The sequence below is a fragment of the Neopsephotus bourkii genome, unplaced genomic scaffold (assembly GCF_033783945.1).
Source record: "Neopsephotus bourkii isolate Nb327-2 ecotype Australia unplaced genomic scaffold, CSIRO-AGI_Nbou_v1 NB_1767, whole genome shotgun sequence".
In the NCBI taxonomy this organism is placed as follows: Eukaryota; Metazoa; Chordata; class Aves; order Psittaciformes; family Psittacidae; genus Neopsephotus; species Neopsephotus bourkii.
In genome coordinates, this window is record NW_026902241.1 from 8,605,162 (window position 1) to 8,620,193 (window position 15,032).

At 41.7% G+C, this 15,032-nt stretch overlaps 1 protein-coding gene across 10 annotated transcripts in view; it reads right to left on the reverse strand.

Annotated features, from left to right (window-relative positions):
- Nucleotides 1–10,009: 10,009 nt before the first annotated feature.
- The window catches only part of RPS6KA2 (ribosomal protein S6 kinase A2), a 285,765-nt gene continuing 280,742 nt past the window's right edge, over nucleotides 10,010–15,032 (reverse strand). For all 10 annotated transcript variants that reach the window (XM_061378507.1, XM_061378504.1, XM_061378502.1 and 7 more), the window contains 3 exons: nucleotides 13,146–13,263; nucleotides 11,853–11,990; nucleotides 10,010–11,456 (listed from right to left, as the gene is read on the reverse strand). In XM_061378507.1, coding sequence (XP_061234491.1) covers nucleotides 11,331–11,456; nucleotides 11,853–11,990; nucleotides 13,146–13,263 — 382 coding nt within the window. In that variant the 3' untranslated portion in view covers nucleotides 10,010–11,330. The remainder of the gene's footprint in view (nucleotides 11,457–11,852; nucleotides 11,991–13,145; nucleotides 13,264–15,032) is intronic.

Genomic DNA, 15,032 nt, shown 5'->3' on the forward strand with positions numbered 1-15,032 from the left:
AGAAAGATTTGAAATAACATCCCACAGATGTCTGATTCCATCTTTTGCATGGATATTGACCTTTCCAATAAACACTAATATTAGGTGGTGATGCTACAACTTCAGTTCACAAGGACTGTCTTGTTGGTTTTTTTTTACAAGAGATATCTTGCTTTTTTACACTGAGAGCCTTACAAATTAAATGCAATAGCCTTCATCCAAAAGCCATGCAGCTTGAATGGATGCTTGGCAGCTGGACTGGACTGCAGCATCTGCCCTGCACACCCAGCTTCACTGTCTCTGTGAGGAGGGGACCATTAGCTCTGCCAGAGTAGAAGCTGAACCTTTCACACTGCGCAGGAAGCTCAACAAAACCTAACCAAGAGGAAATTTGAAGCTGAGGAATGCCCTCACCGTGACACCACCCTGTGACTTTGGTGCTTCTTTATGCTTATGGTGCCCTTCCTGAAGACTCTGCAGCAGTATGTCTTAACAACCAGCTCCTTCTCTTCTGTAGAAGGCTCAGGTGGAGGCAGTGTGTCACCTCTGCATCCCATGAAAAACCTGTGGTTCCAGTACTTGCAGATGAGAGCAGGGAAGCCCGTCAGATCCTTCCTCAGGCTGGTGAGGTCTGACCCACACATCCCACCTCCTTGAAGTGTGATGCAAGCTTCCAACTGTGTAGGCTTATTTAGGGCTCTTTGGGCTAAAAAGAGATACTATTACTCTGCAGCAGAGGACCCTCATGGGAGTGACTATGCATCACTTCCATACTGTGTGGCTGCTCTGGACAAATCACCACGTCACACCTCAGGAAGGCTGCCCCAGTAACGTTTGTCACAGAGGTGGAACAACTCTTACTAGATGTATCTTTTGTGTTTAGGATTTAGCAAAAACTATTCTTTTGAGATTTTTTAAGACTTACAGTCTTGAAGTTGGGGGGCAGTGATGTAACATTTTCCTGGAGAAGCACCTTCTTTCACTGCCACTATGCATTATTATGAACAGTGTTTGCATTTGTTGTTGATAATTTACTTTCCTCTTTCCTTTAAAAACAAATAAATGCATACATACATAAGAAGGGTATTGTGATTAGGATCTTGCAGCCTCTCTATCTGTCTTACAGATGTGCAGAAGCTGCATAAAGTCACTCAGTTCATGAGTTGTGACTCAGCTCCAGGCCTTGGAAATTTAAGAATTCAAAGTTGTGTGGTCTAATTTTCACTGTATTTTAAATAGCTTAATTCTAACTGGAGAGCTTATTCAAGATTAAAGCCTACTTTATCTCTTTGTACTTGAAGGTCTCACTCATATTTGACATCTGTTTAAGGCCCTTCTGTGGTTCACAGGATTAGCGCACTACTAATGCTATTGTAACTTATTTTGGTTTTAAGTTAGCAAGTTTTTTACTTTTTTTTGGTGGGGAAACACCATTTACCCAGTCTTGTTAAATGTTTTAACCATATTGCACCAATGGTGTGAAACAGGGTGTTCTACATTATAACATTATAAATAGTTGTAAGCATCACAAAATTTCAGAGGGATTTTCTATATTGTTCAAGATGGCAAAGATTCTCTGCATGTGTCACAGTAAAGACACAGATTTAAATACAGAAAGTTGATTATTCCAGTTATATGTGGCCTAACAGTCTTCGAATTGTCTTTGGAGTTCATCCTATGGATGAATCATCAATCCTATGGAAACACGATCTGTTCATATCATATTTGGGGCCAAAACCTGATCTGTGCATGTCATACTTGAGGCCAAAAGAGACCATCAGAGCATTTAAATTGATTTCCGGATTACTGCAGATGATAGAAGTGATCCACTTACTTTCGTATTAACCTTTTGCCTCCTAAGGCATACCTGCTGAAAGCAACTTAAAAGTGAGGCTGGTTATTCGTTTGAACAAAACTATCAAAGGAGAAAATGAGTTTGCCATTCCTCTTAGTCGCTTTCAGTAGATAAGCCTTTCTTATTTCCATCCTGCACCTGTGGGGACTTTGCACCCAGACATTTGACGGTTTCTGTGCTTCGGTCTGGCTCTGTTCTTCCAGATCATGTTTTTTTTTCTCTCTGTGAAGATTCTTGTATGCGATAATCAAGTCGTTTCTCAGCCATCCCCAGGCTGAGCTGAATACATCAGGGTCTTTAATCATCTCCACAGCAGGCATTTTGTGTTTTTCCCCGCATCTGAACCCTGAACCCTTTGAATATATTCAGTGATGGTAGTTGGTGCATTTTAAAAATGGCACTTGAGGCCTGAATAATGGGTTTTGCATGAAATTTTCTTACCTCTAACACATACTGCTTGATCTGTTCTTCCACTTTCCTTTAGATGCCAGGAATGAAGCTTCCGGTTATATTGGTGAGATCTTGTAATTCTTACAGATCAGTTTTTAAGAGCACAAAGTGCTTGTTGGTGATATTGACTGAAGGTTTTGAGAAGACTGAAGCAGTACTGGAAGAACCATCCAGCCTGTTTCAGACTGAGTTTTTAGCTGTTGGCTGCATCACAAAAGAGATATTCTTGGTTTGAATCGGTATAAGCAGTATAAAAACATATGAAGTTTAAAGGTCATGTTTATGTAAGACCAGTGAATTTTGCATGTGCTGGTGGACATACTAATACGTATATAACTTACCCTGGCTCAAATGCCATTGCTGTTTTTTTCCTCAGATCATCTGATGGTAGAAGGACATGTGGCTGCTTAGAGACTTCCTGGAACTGGGGATTGTGCAAGCTGTGTGAATGTGTGTGTTGGATATCTGACATGAGCTTCACAGAAGATCACTCTCATTCCTGGGCTTGGGGAAGTGATAACAAATTTGCACCTGAATTGCAGAATAAATAATCCTCACCTTTGCTGAGCTGAATGTGCACTTTTCTTGCTCAGCTGAAAGCATGCATACATCTCAGCTGTGTGTTCCACTTTTTTCTTGCCCATCTAAGTTCACATCAAGGAGCACGTTGTTCAATCGTGGACAGGGTTTTTACCTGCATGATTAGTTCACAGACCCAATAAAAAGGCTGCAGCCCTGTAGCTGATGTGCATCTCCACTCAAGAGTGTAACAGATGGCAGCAGATATGGTTGAAATGAGACCAAAGGCCCAAATAGCAACAGATCAGCAGTATTTAAAAGCTGATGGATCACTCTTATCACTTTTCTGAAGTCAAATGCAGGTTGTTTCTATTCTGTTTTTAAGGCTCCACTGTCACAGCTAATGTTCCTAAAGGCTAAATTGTGTAAGTACCAATAGGTGAAATCAGGCCTCTAGGACTCAGTGCTAAGGTAGAACATACCTTCACGCTTCACGTTGATTGTCCTGTTGGAGAAGTGGCTGGCCTGAATGGATAAGTAAAGCAAATAACTGATTATAATAGAAAGTACAGTAGAGAGAAGAGTCCAGACAATAGTGTGACAACTAGAAAGTCTGGGTAAATGCACTGGAGATCTGTGACTGTTTGCATGCCTTAGCAAGGAGATTGTAATTAAAATTGAAGCCTGCTTTCTACAGTAGGGAAAGTGTTAGGCTTTTTGACTGTGGCTGTTTTCACCAGTGGCTACAGAACCTGAAGGCCAGGAAGAATCAATTAGGCAGGAGTGTGCCAAGCCAAAACAACACACAGCCTCACCACAAACTCTGAATCACCAGCGGTTTTATAATTTCCCCAACAAAGAACGGAATTGGGCTCAGGCCAGCTTTGGTTGTTTAGAAAACAGTGAGAGCACCACAAATAGCTCTCCAGTCCATCCAGATGAATGGACAGAGATCTCCTTCTTCCATCTTGCATACAGGCAGTGAGTATGGCATCTTTAGCAGCCAAAGCACTGCAAAGTTTTCTGTGGTTAACCCGAATAGCTGGGTGTAGCCTAAAATTCTTGTTTTCAGCTCTTCTTCATAGCTTTTAATGCAAAATCTCTGCTTTTTGTGATTTTCAGGCATTAGCTGTTACTGTTACTGTCTATTATTTCCCTTTGCTGTAGTGCCTGAGAGGTGCTCAGCCAGCCCTTGAACAAGATGCTATTCAGACATGTAACAAGAGTTTTTGGTCCTCAGGACAATTCTCAAGTTTGCTTGGTTATGCTTGCTTGGGCCTGAATAACATGCAGTTTCTCCATATCTGGTATCACATGCTGTTCCTATGAGGGAGCCTGAGCTGGACTTGCTTCCTCTGCGATGCTGCTGTGGCTGATGGCAACGAACACCAGTGTAACACCAGTGTAATGGTGCGCAGACTCAGAAGTTGCAACACCAGGGAAGCAGAAACAATCCCTCCAAGCATCAACATCAAAAGAGACATTGATTTTGCTTTTGTGGTCACTAGTAAGTTCAACAAGCAGAAAAGGTTATGCAGGCTGCTTGCTAATGACCAGCAGTTCCAGAAGAACTGTACCTCAGAAAATCTCTGAAGGACAAGGGAAATCCATGCCAGGCAGCTTATGTGAAAGAGCTCATTTGTCTGGCACTGAAATCCCAAATTTCTCTGGTGAGTGGACTGCCTGACCGATGAGGAGTTAAAGGTTTACTTGTTGCTTCCCAAGGCAGAGTTTTAAGTGTTCAGCCTACACAGAGGTAACAGCTCTAGGTATAATTTGAAAAGGTAACTGTGTTGTTTTACTGTGACCAGTGCATGGCATTCAAAGATGGCCAGTGCCTGGGGACTAGAAAGGAATTATGCAAAAATGAGCAGGATCCCTTTATGTTTTCTTTTTCTTTTTTTTTATTTCTTTATAAAGAAGGGAAAGGATGGGCATGCCAAGCCAAAACGGCGGAGTACAGACAAAGGTGAGCACTGAGGCTTGTCCTCAGGGGCCATCCACAGTAAACTCTTGCCCTGGTAGAGAACAGCTCCCCATCCCTCCTGCCAAGAGGGACCCAGCACACAGCCAGCCGTCCAGCACAATCACAGCTCTTTGAAGTTAGTTTGCACAGTTTCACAATACCATCAGCCCACCTCGGGGAGGGCCAGCAGCAGCTGGGGCCAGCAACAGTAGCAGCAGCAACACTGGATACAGTGCACAGAAAAAAGGGAGCAAAGACCTTATTTGCAAACAGTGGTAGGTAACAATATATAAAGTCCAAAGATCATCATTCTGCTATAAAAATATTACACTTCATAAAACCATGTACTATAAAAAAAATCTCTTCAGAAACGCTGATAAACATAATAAATATCTGTACACCGGCTGCCCTTTTCAAACAGGAAACGTAAAAAGCGTGAGCCTCAGAAATCATCATTTGTAAACATGAATATGGAGCCTGTAAACAAAGTGCTAGATCACGGTTTATATTTTGTCAAATTCGTTTAACACTACCTAAGTACACCCCTTGCACGTGTCATCACCTAATGGCCAGACTCCACCCCTGTGACAGGGAAGAGGACCCTGCTCTGTCTCCCTCATTTCACTGAAGGTGCATAAGGAACTAATACAATGAGAGTGAAGGAGGCAAGATTTGTCTCCAAGTAGGAATTCAGAAACAATCCTTCAGCAAGTGGTTTTAATTTTCTGCACTTCAAATGCTTATTTCCAGCCTCCCCTTTCAAAATTTGCCTTCATCAAAGAGGGCGTGCAATATCCTCATCTGCTTTACAGGCTACAGTGTCTCTGAAAACTGTGACCACAACATCCATTTAGGAGACCTAATGGAGCACAAATTGGCTCTGTAACTGCACACACCAATGCAAGAAGCAGTGATTGTACAGTTCAACACTGAACATCATGGTTTACACAACACAGGCTTATGCAAAGGGCCAATTTCTTAATTTTAGACACTCAATTTTGGGCTGCAAACCATTTCTTTGTGCAAGCCTGTACTGACATGCATGAACTGATGCCTGGTTAGCTGGCTGATGTGCATGTGTTGTCACCTGGTTGCACATGGAAATGCAAGGTCTAGGCTCACAAAACTTATGAATAGATTTTAGCTAAAATTTGGCTCCAAGAACTACTGTAACTGCATTTGCTCTGTAACATTCTTGTTCTGCACAGGCTTCTATCTACCCTTCACCTAAATACTGAGAATTTTAGTTCTGTGCACAGCGAGAGCCTTGCTTTTAATTCACTTTGTCTTCTGAGTTTAAACACTCAAGTTTTTGCTAACTTTAAGAATACCAGAATATGTGCAATTGTTGCTTGTGTTGTAGGCAGACATGGAGAGGGGAGTGTGGGACTGTGTTCACACAGGAACTGAGGTACCAGAAACAGCTTAGCTTGTCTCGGGGCAATACATGGATTTAGGAGCAGATTCAACTAGGGCATAGGAACACACACTTCTAAAGAATTATGTCGTATACTTCAAAATAGGAGAAGAAAATGAGCTTGAACATTTTAATTTTTATGAACTACAGTAAAAACTTACTAACATTATTTTAGGTCTTTTTATTTTAATGTAAGCCACCAATGAGGTGGTTGGCTGAGTTGTGCTGCTTGCCTGTCTTTCAGGATTCAGATATGTGACCCTGGAGCTCAGGTGGTTCTTGCTGAAAGGCGCCATCTGCAGATGTTCAACAAGAGGACTTTGCTTTTAAATATTTGCTTTGTGTTTCTCCTACACACATCTTAAGAGAGCTTCAAAACACACGAATTAGAATAATTTCCAAGTGAAAGCAAAGATATCTTGTTTTCTGCTATAGTAATCTGTTTTATCTTCTGTATTTGTCTGCCTTATGCCTACTAGGGATCTATAAAGCTGTAGCACTCCACAAAATCATGAATCTCCTCCGTAAAACTGGGTGACTTAAACCCCAGGATTTTTTCTATCCTCTTTATAAAGTCAATGGTGGTAAAAATACACAGAGTCAAGATTATTTCCCCATGGCATGTCATCTGGCCTTACGCCTTCTGCTTATAGGGAGTCTATATGAACTTGTGGTGACTTTTCAGAAGTCTGAACTTGTCCTCCCCTTCTGTGTGCACAGCCTGGCACTGGTATCCTGCTGCTATGCAAACATCCCATCATTTATTGCCCTGACTCTGAGCCACACCTGGGCTCAGCTCAGCATAACTCAGAAACAGAGGGACAGAGGTGACACCAACGTACTGGCAGCCCTGCTGGCAAAAAAGACACTGTTGCCTTCCTGCTGTCCCCAGCCACTCTGTCTGATGCACAAACATTTGGTTTGCCCCGTGGTGACCTGGATAAGGGAGGCACAAAAGGACAGATGAGCAGCTGAGGTCAAGAGAAAGTGACTGCCTGCCTTTTTTAGCATCAGCACTTGCATGTGCTGGCATAAGCTCTGTGGGCCAACAGCATGAGAAGCCCTTCTGGCACTTGTGGCTTTAGGGGATGATCCAAGCCTTTGAGTAATTCATATTGTAGACACACAGCACTTGCCATACTCGACCCTGGTTTGGATGTCTTTGGGTGTACCACTGCTGGATACAAGTTGTTAGAGCACTGCACTACACAGATAAAAGCAGCATGCCCCTTAAAGATCTGCATACTAATTTCTGGTAGAGTCTGATCTACCCTGTAAGCCAATAGATTTATTGTCCCTTTCAAACTCAGTCCAAAACCTATTCAACCTTAAGTCTGGCTGAAAAGAGTTTCAGCAGTACATCCAGGATTAGATGAAGCACAGGGACACACAGTCTGTACTTTTTAAGAGTGTGACACAAAACATCATGTCACAAAGGCATGTCAAACAAGGAGTATGCCTTGGACGGTTGTTGCTTTGCACACTTTTATGGTTCAGAAATGTAACTATACTATTTGTAATAGCCTAAGGCACTAGGTTACTTTGTGGACTAATAACCTGCAAGGTGGCATGATCTCATTCAAAGTGATTTTTAGGTTTCAAGGAATTAAACATAACATTTAGTAGAAGTCCTTTAAGATTAAAGAGAGAGAGAGAGAGGCTAAGCCTTTTTCAGTTATTATTTTCTCCTAGAAAGAATAAATACTTATTGCTGAGCTATGCTGTAGCAAGGAGTTTGGAAAGGAAATGCTGGTATAAAAGCAGCTGCAGCAGTAATTAGGCCATGGCCATGCATCTTTGCCTGGATCCAGCTGGGCCAGGGGAAGCGGTGGGTGCTATCTGTCTGAAATAATGAGTGCCAATGGCATATTCCTTCGCCTCTGCTGGGAGCAACTGTCCATTGGATTTGCTGATGGAGGCTCTGGCATTTCAGTCCCAAACGAGCTGGATCAGCAAGACTGATGTGGAAATAATTTAATTGGGTTCATCTCGATTGAAGTAGGTCATGAAACCCTCAGAAGAGCATCTCCCATGGCAAGCCTGTGAAGGGCGGGCTAGTCTGCCTTGGGGGTGTGTGGGAATACACAGCTAGGACAGAGAGGAGGCTGGACACGACAGGACAGCTTCTGGCCACAGCCACCTATGCATACCCAGGGTGACCAATACCACTTCCAATTACAGGTTTTCAAGAATGCTGAAGATAAAACTCTTCTGAGTATCTCCTCAAACACTGATTAAGCTTCTATCCTCACTTGGACAAGGTGGGACAGCACTTTTTTGTGCATGTATTTACATGCACACACACATGTGCATACATCTGGGTGCACTGGCAACAAAATTTTAATAAGAAAACCCCATTATATGCAATTTATAGGCTTACAAAGTAATTAATGAGCATCAACACATATAATCCTGTATATGGCCCATACCTTGTATGGGTAATGGGGTAATAGCTGGTGGGTTAGAAAGAGCTAAATCAGGAAGAAATTCAAACCATTAAACTTTGGGAAGTGCAACATCCTGTAAGCTTGGCCTGCAATAATATTCAGGTGAAAAAATGCTCAAAGAATTAAGACCAAGTATAGTAAGAAGAAATTAGACTGTTTCCAATGCCTTGGAAGAGAAAGCAAACTGGAGCAATGAAAAATGGCCAGGAAATCTCAGGGGGAGACAAAACCTGTACATAATATTTACAAAACTCTTTCTGTCCACAGATAGTACAATTACATGGGCCATAGAAAACATTTTGTTTAAACAAATCAGATGGGATTCCAGAAAATACAGCCCTCCCTCTAGGCTGCCCTTAGCATCCTTATGCCCATCTTTCCTTCTTCCAGGATAGAAGTCACTTCCAGGCAAACGGGACCTGGCCTGAGTGTTTCTGTGTCAGCCAGTATATCCCCTGCCTGCGGACTTGCCTCGTGGTGTGCTGGTAGCAGAAATATGGGATACTTAACTTCTAACAAGAGGAAAAGTGTAAAGGCAGCAAAAAGCTGATACTGAGCACAGCTTAGTCAGAGGAGAGAATAAGGGCTTCTGTGTCTATAATACAGACAAGCATCTGCGTGTGTTTGCACGCATCAGTCCAAGCCAATTCAGCCACTGTGTGAAATTTCACAGAATTGCTTATTCTAGAAAAGAGAAGGGCTTCAAGGAGAGCTGCTTTGCAGCAGTCCTCTGTGCACAGCACATAAACCTGAACATTAAATATCAGTTTAAAATATTAAGAATAAGTTTAAATTTAAAAACAGACTACTGCAAACAAATAAATTTCAGGCAACACTGGAACAGAGTTGGTTTCAGGAAGCATGTTGCTACAGCAAATGCAGCTCCTTGTTCCTTTGGACATTCTGAGGCAATGATCTGGCAATTCCAGTTCAACACTGAGATGCACATACATATTCAACAAGAAAAAAATCCCATCTCTAGCATATGAAGCTCCATGTTCACATTTTTCTTTTTTCCCATCACAACAGAAAAAGAAGCCAACGTAGCACATTCACTTTTCCCACAAAGCATCTGAGGTGACAAAAATTAACAAAAGCAGTACAAAGAAGAATCCTGGTCAGCTTCTGACCACCATAAGCCAAGATGGGTAAGAAAAAGAATAAAAAAATAGTTCACATCTGACACCACAACCCTTGCTCACTTTCTTTGAAATCAAGGAATGAGAAAAAAGGTCCATTTTGCTGAGAGCATTTCAACAAAGTTTTCTTTCCCTGAACCTGGAAAATCCAGGTATTAGGGTACAGAACTTTTGTTTTATATATATATAAATACACATCTACATATTTATATAAATATAAAAGCAGAGCATCCTCCAGTTTCTCCTCATAATTTATTATTATTAAAGCTTGTAATAGAGTTAGCTGGACTCTTCAGAAGTGGGTACTCTGTACACACATCACAGGAAGTTTAGCTCTGCTAGAGAGCAGCCAGGCAAGGACATGAAATGTTGGGTGATGGAGGTGGATTCAGGTAAGCAGCCAGGGTAGGGCAGAGAGCAGTGACTGGAAATGGCCTCACATGCTCCAGGGTGGCACTTTGGCCTGCCAGAGCTGATTTGGTGATGGCATGGAAGGAGGGCTGCATGACCTAGCCAGCCCTTGTCAGCCCAGCCGCCCACCAACCCTCTTCTGTACCACCTGCTGGAGAGAGATTACCCCTTGCTTTTAGAGTCACAGGTTGCCCCCCAAGCACAAAGTTCCCTTTGGTAGTACTCCTACCACGCTGCCACGGGGTTTTTTGCCTACTGTCCTAGGTCACCCACACCTTTCCCTGCCTCTGCCCTGCCCCAGCCCCTTTGCCCTGTCCTCCCAGACCTCCCACTTGCTGGTTGAGACCAGACACCTTTTTCTCCTCTGATCCACAGGCCCCTACTCACAACGTTTTACATGAATGCTTTCCCACAGTCTCACATGACCCAATCATTTCCTCAGAGGACTGAGTTTCTCAGGTTTCCTGCTCTTAGAGACCTCTGTGTAAGTCAGGGCTGGTGGCACGTGCTCCTTGAGCTGTGCTGTCTTTGTTCCAGAGAGGGCAGGGGCAAAGTGCAAAGGATTTCTTAAAATCAGAAGGTATTTCCACCACTGACAGCTCTCTCTCCTTCATGTTGTGTAGAACTTGCTTCAAGTAAGGTATAATTAATGTGTCTCTGCAGCCTTCACTCTTCCTGGGGTGAGTGGAGATCAGTAATGTCAACTGGTGACCAGCCAAGTCACTTCATCATGACACATGCTGGAACAGCTGGAAACATTCAAACCCGACTGTGTTCTTCATAACAAAAAGTGCTTTTCTTGAGAAACAAAATGAAAACAGTGTTCTCATGGAACATCTTAAGGACTCAAAAATAGTGTTTCCTAAGGCGGGAAGGATGGAGCACACCTACTTTATTTGGCTTTATCTCAATGAGGAACAGAGCTACTGGCAAAATTGGCACATCTTTGTGAAGTTGTTAAACTTGGGACCCTGGCTGGAATGTAAAAGAAACGATGGAGCAAAGGAGAACTTTTGCCTTACACTGGGCTTCTGCTAGTTCTGGTGATTTCATGTGCAGGTTGTCCAAAAAGTTCTGCTAGCCAAGTAAAGATGAATTTCTCAAATAATAAACTGTGGGTTTTCAAAGAGGCCTTTTGGGGGTACTGCTACAACCTGGTAGAGGTAAGTCTTTTCATGCCCCGCCGCTGAGCCAGACTGGAGGACAATACAGGCTCCAGCCTTGGTGCCTGAGGTGCTCGGTTTAAAGCGAAGTAAGTGGCTGCCATTGCACCCTGTAAAAGAGAAAAAGAAAATGCTGGATTAAAATTCCATTCTTTTGTGGTTTTGCCCTCTCTTCCCCTATACAAGCCCCTAGAAAGAATGGACATGCATGGACAATTTCCATGAAACGACAGCAACATTTAAGCTGGCAGAGAGCTGGAGTGTCTCTGATTCAAAGTGGTGGGGAGCAGTACATGCACAGAATGCCAGCATGTCATTACAATGCAGCTTGAAGTTAAAAAGAGTGAGAAGGTGACAGATCACAAATCCTTACTATTAATACAATGCCACATTAAATTTGGCCTCTGAGGCAAATAATATTCCCAATTTCTCTATCACTTTCCAGAATATTTACACAGATGACAGCTCACTGTGCAAGAAGGAAGAGGCATGAGTGTAGGATGTACCTTCACCAGGTGAACATCCTGTCTGCTGAGCTGATTTTGAGACAGATACTCCCTGTTCACTATCCATGGATGTCTTAGGACTTGGACTGCTGTGAGGCGCTGATGAGGGTCTACATGAAGCATCTTAGACACAATGTCCTGGGTTTAAAAGGGAGAAAACAGTAAAAGGGAAAAAGTAATTAATAGCAGTTCAGGTTTTACTAAGATCTTCCTGGCGGCAGTGTCACCACCATAACGTCCAATGGAGAGAATGATGCACTTCAGATATGCTTGATATTTTTAAAGTGTAACGTCCTATCTTCAGAATTTTCAAACGTAACATTCAACTCTCAGCTGATAATCCAGTCAAAAGATAACATGGGGGTATTCATCTTATTGAGTGAGTGTTAATTACTGGAGACCTCATAGGGGTGATAAGTTCCATGTAGGGAGGATGCCATCTGGAGGGATCTGACTCCAAAGCATGCTTATAGAAGAATCTTAGAATAGAAATCTAACATTCAGGTGGCTAAATTTCAATGAGATCAGTTCTAGCACATCTGAAAGCTTTCATTTCAAAACTGGACATCTGATAAAAAATATACTGTGAGGCTCACAGCTGTGAGCAAGATTAAGATGTTACTAAGATTGCCTGCAGTTTTGCCATGGGATATGTCAATGTTCTTCCATTGGATACTAGCAGTTGCCAGAACTGAAATCTCTTGCAGGAATCTCTGAATCCTGTCAAAGTTTCTGATTAATGCCAGGCAACTGGAAGCTTGTCAGCTTGCCTGCCCATCTACCTGTCTCACAGACTACTGAACAGCTTTGTGCTCAGAAGTCTCAGCACCAGATTAATTTTATCTCCTGGGGTTCCCATGCTTTTTGATAGATAAGCAGCCTACACTGTGAATTGTACAGGAGTTGAAAATGCTAGTTTGTAAACTGCTTACTTCTTGCTAGCTTTGAGGGGCAAAAAGGTGATTCAAATATAGACCATACATCTGTGGCACTGACAGCTCTGTGCTTCTTTTAAAAGTTCAGTTGCACCAAAAAAAGAGTTCTGTGCCATTTAAATCTCAAGAGCATTCACAGCCGATGGTGCTATATTATGCCTTAGTTTAATGAAATAAACTACCCAAATTCCTGACACACTTATTTCATGTGGAGTAGTAGAAACATAAAGAAGCAAGCTTTTATTCCATGAGGCACTGAGAAATAACCCTTCTGACTATCTGTCTCTGAAGTTTGCTACAACTGCAGACTACAAGCCCATTTCAGAGAAGAAGAAAATAATCTGAGGAGTTCACTGACCTTTGCAGTGTCAGACACTGAATCCCAGTTTCCTCCTGTAAGTGCATATTTGCCACTGCCAATCCTGGCCAGAATCTCCTCTGGGGTGTCATCTGGTCCATTTGCAAAAGGAGTGAACCTATTAAAAAAAAACAAAACAAACAAACAAAAAAAAAGAGCAAAAATGCAGTGTAATTTGCAAGTATATGATTTTTAGAATCTAGTGCTAACTTGCCACCAATTACAATACTAATTTGGCTACCGAGTGGACGAGACATCTCTGCTTTCACTCTACACAATCCAGTGGTTCCTCATAATAAGTTTCTGCAGATGAAAAGACTGATTCCTTAATTGGTTTAACATTTTTGTTCTGTTCTCATTTTTTAGGAATTAACTATTCTTTTTAAAAAATAGACATGTTTTTGCCTCTCTAATTGTTTTAACTCCACTTTATTGCTAATGGAAGTACCTTGATAAAGGCAAGAAAGGATAAAAATAACAAAATACTAAAATATAATAAAATATTATTCCAATCTATAACTATCAGGAGGGATGCACTAAGAGTTAAGAATCAGCTAGAACTCTGACGTCTGTCATTACCTGCATTAACAGGATCCCAGGTTTGTGATCTAGTCCTGGCAGTCTGAACCCTCTCTGCTCATAGTGATAATGGCAGAATAAAATCCTAGATGCAAATAATAGTCATTTCCTACTAACTTTCCTCCAGTGAGGAAGAACAAGTGGTGGTATCTAAAAAGTCAGCACTTCTCAACTGTTTGTATTATTTGTATTTTCTAAGTGCTGAAAAAAGTGAGATAAAAGTTAATGGCACCTGTCATCAAATGTAATATTCACTAAGTAATGCAATTTAAATTTCCAATTCAGGTATTTTTGTTTTGTTTTAGATTTTTTTTTCACATTTTTAAAAAGAAACATTTTGAATATATTCAGCTAAACAAACATGACTGCGGGTAATGTATTGATTTTATTTTACTGATTCTGGTTGTGTATCATTGCAAATCCATGGCATTAGCCAAACGAAAACAGGTTTTTGGAAACCCCAGCAGACTGTGAAACTGTCCCTGAAGGCCACAATGTGTTTCAGATGATGGTGAACACATTTGTACTTAGGAACAAAATAGATGTGATAGAAACTCCTGGCACCTTTTCTGTAATCTATGAGGCAAGAGACATGAGTTGCAGAAAGGTAGGGTCCAGCTTTTTGTTTTCTGTATAAATCCAGGAGTGAATCCCAGCTTTTTGCCACAGCTGAATGATCAGGAAGCAGTTTAAAGAGCTGTGAGAAGTCACTGAAAAGTTTCAAACTGCATTTAGGTACAATAAACACCCCTGTACCATACCCTGAGGAATGAAATTCAGTGTCCTGATAACTCCAGATTGGGTTTCACACTGTGTTTGCCATTCACCCCAGCATATCTTATGCCTGTCCTTCACTGCTTATTTCAGTATGCTTCTTCCTCTGGGTTTTCCTGTGTCAATATTTAACTTTAGCCAACATATTGGTATTGTTGGTAGGGATACTTTTGCTAAGTACCCTGCAAACGTTCCTACTACCTGCTACTCTTCTTTCCTGTCTGTTCATTTACTTTCTGTACTTTCTGCAACTTATTTTTCAAATAGTATCTGAAAAAAGATGTTTGGGTTTGTGTTTGTTGTTTTTTTTTTAACCTTTAAAGGTGCTCAGATAGATATGTCAACAATAAAAACATCAGAAGAACACATGTATCAATAGAAATGAATGGACATCCTCTTATGGATGAGGTGAACATGGTATGGCTTTTCATACTCCTATGCTCCTCCCCCAGCATAAGGTTTCACACTGTTTAAGTGGTGAATGAGCCTTTTAGGAGTTTAGGTCTCCTTCACACTTATGGTACAGGCTGTTAA